Source organism: Pseudonaja textilis, chromosome 3 (assembly GCF_049901715.1).
Source record: "Pseudonaja textilis isolate UNSWEBS1 chromosome 3, rPseTex1.2, whole genome shotgun sequence".
Classification (NCBI taxonomy): domain Eukaryota; kingdom Metazoa; phylum Chordata; class Lepidosauria; order Squamata; family Elapidae; genus Pseudonaja; species Pseudonaja textilis.
The window spans coordinates 9,049,053-9,056,564 of NC_141992.1; the positions used below are offsets into that span (position 1 = coordinate 9,049,053).

The 7,512-nt window shown below is 47.6% G+C and overlaps 1 protein-coding gene across 1 annotated transcript; it reads left to right on the plus strand.

The window, feature by feature from the left end:
* The first annotated feature begins 3,272 nt into the window (after nucleotides 1–3,272).
* BHLHE23 (basic helix-loop-helix family member e23) lies at nucleotides 3,273–4,885 on the plus strand. The gene has a single exon (XM_026697280.2). The coding sequence runs from the start codon at nucleotides 3,857–3,859 to the stop codon at nucleotides 4,556–4,558; it is 702 nt and encodes a 233-aa protein (XP_026553065.1). The 5' UTR covers nucleotides 3,273–3,856; the 3' UTR covers nucleotides 4,559–4,885.
* Nucleotides 4,886–7,512: the final 2,627 nt, after the last annotated feature.

The following is a 7,512-nucleotide window of genomic DNA, read 5'->3' on the forward strand; positions in this document are numbered from 1 at the left end:
TCACTGTATGTTTTAGCCTCCAGTTCCCTAATCTTCCTGGTTGCTCTTCTCTGTACTTTTTCCAAAGTCTCAACATCTCCAAGGAGCCCTCTACAGTGGTGGGATTCAAAGGTTTTTACTACCGGTTCTGTGGGTGTGGCATGGATTGCTGGGCGTGGCTTGGTGGACCTGGCAAGAGAAGGATACTGTAAAATCCCCATTACTTCCCTACCCCACTAACCTGCTTTCCAGCTGTGTTCTTCTCTGCAGGGCAACCAAAAATGACCCAGCCGATCAGCTGGGATCAGGAGGCAGAGAATAGATGGGGCCAGGGCCAGTCAGAGGTGGTATTTACTAATTCTCCCAACAACTCAAAATTTCCACTATTGGTTCTCCAGAACTGGTCAGAACCTGTTGAATACCCACCTCTGGTCGTCTCTCCTCATTCGGTGACCAAAGTATTTGAGCTTCAGCTTCAGTCTCTGGGTTGATTGCCTTTAGGATCGACTGATTGAATCTCCTTGCAGTCCAAGGGGTTCTCAAGACTCTTCTCCGGCTGGTGGGGTCTGCAGCATGTCCCTTTGGAGGTGTAGGGGGGGCGGGTGAACCCTATCGGAGTGAGATGGTTTCTCAGACTCAGATCATATAAGGCTTTAGTGGTGGGATTCAAAAAATTTTACTGCTGGTTCTGTGGGCGTGGCTTGGTGGGCGTGGCAGGGGAAGGATACTGCAAAATCTCAATTTCCACCCCACCCCACTAACTTGCTTTCCAGCTCCGTTCTCCTGTACGGGGCAACCAAAGAAGATCCAGCCGATCAGCTGGGACTCAATAGAAGGCAGAGAATAGATGGAGTGGAGTCAGTCAGAGGTGGGATTTTCTGGTTCTCCGAACTACTCAAAATTTCCGCTACCGGTTCTCCAGAACTGGCCAGAACCTGCTGAATACCCCTTCTGATATCCAGGGTATCTAAGGAGCCATCTCCTCCCCCCCAATGGAACAAGCCCACTCCACTCACACCTGCAGAAGAGACCTAAGCTATGGGTCCCATCTGCTAAGGCAGGGGTCGCCAACCTCCAGTCTGTGGGCCAGCAGTGGTCCACGGCATGCCAGAAACCAGGCCATGCAAACAAGCAAAGCCCCATCCGTGGGATTCAAGCAGCCCACGAAACCATGCCCCCTCTGGTCCCTGGAAAAACCTCTCCCCAAGGAACCGGTCCCTGGTGTCCAAAAGGTTGGTGTGGTGCTGTGCTAAGGAAGTGAAGCAGTCAGGGTCAAGGGGAACAGCCTTTTCTGCTGCGGCCCCGTTCCCGAGGAATATTCTTCTGCCAGAGATGAGAACTTCCGTCTCCCCTTTGGCCTTCCCGAAGTGGGTCAGAGCCCGGCTTTGGCTTGGGGGTTGTAGCCAACCCCTCCACCCCTGCTGGAGGGGACGGATGGGCCAGAAGATCTCATCCCTGTCCCATCCGTCTCTTGACTCTCGCAGGCGTGGTTTTAGCACCGTTTTTAAATAATATTTTAATGATGCTTTGTTTTACTCTTTGAATTATTTTTTTCCACTTGCTTTTATAATTTGTAAGCCACCTAGAGTTACCCTTTCGGGGAGATGGGTGGGAAGGAAGGAAGAAAGGGAGGGAGGGAGGGAAGGAAGGAAAGAAAGAAGGGGAGGAAAGAAAGGCGGGAGGGAAAGAAAGGAGGGAGGGAAAGAAAGGAAGGAGGGAGGGAGGGAGGGAGGGAGGAGGGAGGAAAGGAAAAAGGAAAAGAAGGAAGGGAGGGACGGAGGGGAGTAAAGAAAGGAGGGAAAGAAAGGAGGAAGGGAGGAACGGAAAAGGGGAAGGAAGGGAGGGAGGGAGGGAAGAAGGAAGGAAGGAAGGAAGGAAGGAAGGAAGGAAGGAAGGAAGGAAGGAAGGAAGGAAGGAAGGAAGGAAGGGTCTCCTAGTCCAACCTCTTGTTCAAGCAGAGGATACTATACCATCCCAGTCAAATGGCTCTCTAGTCTATTTTTGAAACCCCACCAGCCAATCTTCCACTGATTAATTGTTCTCACTGTCGTGAGTCCTAGCATTCTGTAAGTTAGTTTGTTTGAGTCACCTTGGTTCAATAATCATTGCCCTAGCTAGGATGTACCTGTTTCCTCAATTGAAGGTTACCAAGTATCAAACAGACAAAAGAGTTTTAGCAGTTTATAGATTAGCCACCCAGAGTTATTTGGGGAATGGGTGCCCATAGGAATTGGGGCGGGGGGAGAAAGAGAGAAATAACTTATACCAACCGTAGAGGCTGTAGGATGTGAATGAGTAGGACCTGGTTCAAATTCAACCCTGGACAGATCCGATGGCTGTGGCTGTTAGTCCCCCTGGAACGAGAAAACATCCATCTGAATCAGTAAAATTGGGGTGGGGGCACTTCCTGGACTTACAACTCTTGCTTGAAGAGCAAGGGGGCAGCTGTGGCCGTGAGACCCCTTGCTACACACTTTGCTTGAATTAACTCCTTTTCTACCTGGTTATTGGGCAGAACCATTTTTAAAAATCTGGAATTGTACCATACGGTTACCATAAGGTTAACACAAAGAGCAGAGATTCAACCTGAAAATAAGGAGGAATTTTCTGACCAACATCAACCCATGAAACAGAAGTTGCCTTCAGAAGTTGTGGGAGCTTCATCACTTGAGACTTTCAAGAAGAGATTGGACTGCCATTTGTCAGAAATGGTATAGGGACTCCCGCTTGGGCAGGGGGTTGGACTAGATGACCTACAAGGTCCCTTCCAACCCTCTTCTTCTCTTATATTAAAAAGTTAACACAAAGTGCAGAGATTCAAACTGTAAATAAGGAGGAATTTCCTGACAGTGAGAACAATCAACCCATGGAACAGAAGTTGCCTTCAGAAGTTGTGGGAGCTTCATGACTGGAGGCTCTCAAGAAGAGACTGGACTGCCATCTGTCAGGAATGGTGTAGGGTCTCCTGCTTGGGCGGGGGTTGGACTAGATGACCGACAAGGTCCCTTCCAACTCTGTTACACTGTTATTCGTTGAATGCGCAACGGCGGCCAACCTTGACGGGGCGCGCCTGCTTCTTTCCACGGCCGGAGACTTTTCTCTCTCTCTCTCTCTCTTTTTTGTTTAAGAGGCCATTAATTAGAGGCATCGCTCTGATTGGGCGGCCGCTCAGTCCCAGCGGGCCCCTCGCCGCCACATAATGGGCGAGGTGGGCAATGATTAATATCCCGCCTCCGGTCAGGGCACCGCGCGGAGCCAGCTGGTTCCAGACCCAGCGAGCTGCTCCAGCAAGACGGCAAGGCGCAGAGCCGCCGCCGCCGCCGTCTCGCTCATCCCCAAACGGGACTGCCAGTCAACCTTCCTCCGGATCGGATCGGGGCAGGCAGGTTTTCGACGGCGCCCAGCGAGGAGCCGAAAGAGCGGGCAACAGCTGCGGCGCCGGATCTTAGACGGCTGCGGCGCGAATCCGGATCGGAGGGGGGGGGGTGTAACTTGGGGAGGGGGCGCTTCCTCTCTCTCCTTGCTCTCCCCAGCCTCGGATCTCGGGAGAGGCTCCCCGGATCGGGTCGGGGGAGGAGAGAGAAGCAAGAAGCGCAACTGGATAGATCCGATCCTCGCCTAGGCGGCCCGACGGCGCGGAAAAGTCCTTCCCAAGAGCGAGAGCGCAAGGGGCGGTTTGCCAGAAGAGCTCCCCGACGTCCTCGGTGGGACACGGCGCTCCGGGCTCCCGATCTTCGGCGTGGCGCGCGACGGCTGTAGCCGGATCCTCGCCGAGCCGGCGCTGGGGAGAAAAGGCGCGCTCCCAGCCGCTGCGCCCCTCTGGAGAAGAAGAGCGGCTCCGGGCGTCCTAGCCCGGTCGGGCCATCGGAGGCCAACCATGGCCGAGCTCAAGGCGTTGGGCGGCGAGTCCTACCTGGCCCTGGCGCAGAGCTACAACCAGACGGCTTTCGCCTACGGCGCCGTGCGGGGCGCGGGCGAAGCGGGGCGCGGTTACACCGGAGGCGCGGGCGGGCTGGCTTTCCCGGCGGCGCAGCTAGGCAAAGCGGCGGAGAGCAGCGGAGAGCAGAGCGGCGACGACGAGGAGGCTTTCGAAGGCTCCAAGGCCGGCAGCCCGACCTTCGAGCGCGGCGGCGGAGACGAGGCCAAGCTGAAGAGCGGCGGCGGCGGCGCCCTCGGGCCCAAGAAGCCCAAGGAGCAGCGCTCGCTGCGCCTCAGCATCAACGCCCGCGAGCGGCGGCGGATGCACGACCTGAACGACGCGCTGGACGGCTTGCGCTCCGTCATCCCTTACGCGCACAGCCCGTCGGTGCGCAAGCTCTCCAAGATCGCCACGCTGCTCCTGGCCAAGAACTACATCCTGATGCAAGCGCAGGCCCTGGAGGAGATGCGCCGTTTGGTGGCCTACCTCAACCAGGGCCAGACTCTCGGCGCCTCTATCCCGCCCGGCTTGGCTCCCTTCGGACAATCGGCCGCCGTCTATCCCTTCACGGGCGCCGCCTTGCCGAACTGCCCCGAGAAATGTACTGCCTTTGCCGGAGCCGCCTCGGGGCTTTGCAAACACTGCAGCGAAAAACCCTAATGGGACGCTTGGACGCTTCTGCAAAAATAATAATAATAATAATCCCAGCCCGGCCCTTCTCTTCCTCTTCCCGTCCTAACATCCTTGAAATTCTCCTTCATTTCCAGTCCCGCCTTCTCACCCCAAATTGCCTTTTTTTCCCCGCTTGGCTGCCCGCTCTTGCCGCTTTCGCTTTCTGCAGGTTTAATCCGAATTTCTTTTCTCCCAGGCCACTACTTGGCTCCGTTTTCTGCAACCCCTTTCTCGAATATTTTCGTTTTTTTCTCCTTTTCAATTTTGTCCTGAATTAATTTTTGTGCATAATTTTTTTTTAAAAAAGAAACTTGTCTACAGTCTGAGGTTATAGCTTTTTTTTCCCTCCAGAAAGAATAAATGGGAAAAAAATTGGGAAAAGAAATTGCGCCAGATTACTTTTGGGAATAAATAAATCATCTGGAGGACAAACCTATGCAATTGTTTAGTGAATACTATACTATATAGTGTCCCCCCCCCCAATTTGTAAATGTGTTCAAAATGCTCCATTTTAAACTTTTCATTTGGGGTCCTGATTGTGAATGCAAGGTTGCTTCATAATGGATTGATCAGTTTGTTGGATATATTCATATCTTAAAACTTTGGACCCATTCTTTGTCTTAACTACAATCTTTTAAGTGTGACTGCCGCTCTTTTCAATGCTTTTTTTTTCTTTGCTTCTCCGTTAAACCATTTTCTATCTTGGTAACCTGGGACATTAAAAATCTCTGAGTTGATTTATTTGTATTTATATTAATAAAAAAGCACATCAATTAACTTGGGTGGCTCTGTCCTAAATCTCTCAGAATGTCAGTTTGCTAAATGAATGAATTCTGTAAACGGATCCTTTTTAGAAGAGTGATGTTACCAAATCAGATATTATGGGTAATCCAGCAAATTGAAACACTTTAAAATCCTATTGACTTCAGCAGGCTAATTTAAAAACAACTACAACTGGGGGTTGTTTTTAGCTAAAAGCAATGAAAGTTTATTAAGCTATGGAATCTTCTTTCTAATTAATCCACTCCCTAGAATGAGATGTGAAAGGGTTGAATTGTACCCACATTAAATTAGTAATACGTTTTTCAGTTTGGGGTGATGTTTTATTGGGAGAAAATGAGGTTTGGCTTAGAGAAAGAATTCAGAGTCTGCAGTGGATATTATAATGTCTTTCCAACAATTTTCCTCCAAATATAACTAGTGATACTAAGAGTTTAATTTCACTAAGGATTCAGCATTGCAGCCTTCTTCAATTCCATGGAGATTATGCATGTTTAACCTGGGATGTCTAAATCAGTTTATGTATATACTATATTACTGTTGTTAACCTGAAATCCCTGTATATGTGGAAATAGACACTATAGATAATGTACATTGTAGATATCTACAAAGTAATTAGATATAGGACATTAGCCAAAGTGTTTTGTGACTGTAGGAAAATGTTTAAATAAAAGATAATTGCATTGTTTCAGGTGGGGTGGCCTGGAATAGATGTGTAAATAATGTCTGCATTATCTAGCTAACTATGTAGCTATTTACATCTATCTATCTACCTACCTACCTATCTACCTATCTATCTGTATCATTTATCATCTATCTACGGTATCTATCTCTTTATCTTCTATTTATATCTCATCTTTATTCTTTTTACAAATAATTCAACGTGGCAGAGATATCCAACATACCTTCCTCTTCCTATTTTCCCACTTTCTCCTATTTTCCTCGTATTTTCAAAAAAAAATCATAATGTAAAAGAAGAGAAGCGTGGGGATGTTTTTCTCTTTTTCTAACTAGGTTGATCAGGTTCAGCTCTTTCCTTGAAAGTCAGAATTCACCTGGAAACTTGAATTTTAAAATGCAAAAAGTACAGGTTATCAGACATTCTATGATTGCAGAAGATAGTCCGGAAATCTGGCACAACATTAAAGCTTTTTCAACTCGGATCTCAGGTATTGCGAACAAGTTTCTACGTGTGAACCCGCATTTTTAATTTTTGTTTAGAAATATGTGGGGTATGGTTATTTGTGCTGCCTCCACATTTATGATTTTATTGTTTAGGATGCTTAACTGCATACAGTAAAGTATCACCCAGAGCCTGGGCTCCTGTTAAGTTTGATGGGTTTTAATTGTAGATCAAGCAATTGTAGATCTTACCTGTTATTCTGTTCACCGAATGGGACCAGCCCTTGAAATTGTAGCTGGACACTGAAATCCAGGAGAAAATTGTGCCCCTCTAATTGGAGTCATTGATCCTAAAGATGCTTGAGCACCCTATTGATTGATTGTTTTAAATTGGGTGTAACAGGAAGGCCTGACATTCTGATAATTCTACAAAATAAACCAGGATCTAGCTGAACGGATTGGTGCAATAGATCATCGTGCCTAGAAAGTTTAACTTTGAAAAGAAAAACACCTCTTTTTAGTTATTCTGGTTAGATTCCAGTATATTTCCTTTTGGTAAGTTTTTGTCAAATGAATGTATGGCTTGTTGGTTCTTCAGGTAGCAGTTGAACGTAGTGGGGGGGCTGCTGGTGTCTGTAATGAAGAGATAATCAAGATAGACTTGTATTAAAATAGAAGCTTGCCATTCATTGTTAGAGTAAAACGCAAATTAGTCCAGTGAATGCCTCCAGGCTTGTTCTGTCCAAGCTATTTATTTTACAGATGAGAGGGAGTGTAACTGTTTAAGGTTATTAAACTGATTTGCAGAACTGTCCTCGGCATTAAGACTAATGTGAGAAGGATTCAAACCTGCTTGTCTTTAATGTTTTATTTTAATTTGTGTCCTTCCTTTTTTTTCCCCTTGTATGTTTGCAAACAGAAATATAACTTTCATCAAGGAAAAGACATCAAATTAGGCGTTTCTCATTTTCATTCCAATCTCTTAATTTCATTTTTTTAAAAACTTACATTACATTTAAAATTTCATTTTATACAGACAG

Bases quoted from the DNA above. Each gene is read 5' to 3' on its own strand.
- BHLHE23 (XM_026697280.2), top strand. From the start codon at position 3,857: ATGGCCGAGCTCAAGGCGTTGGGCGGCGAGTCCTACCTGGCCCTGGCG.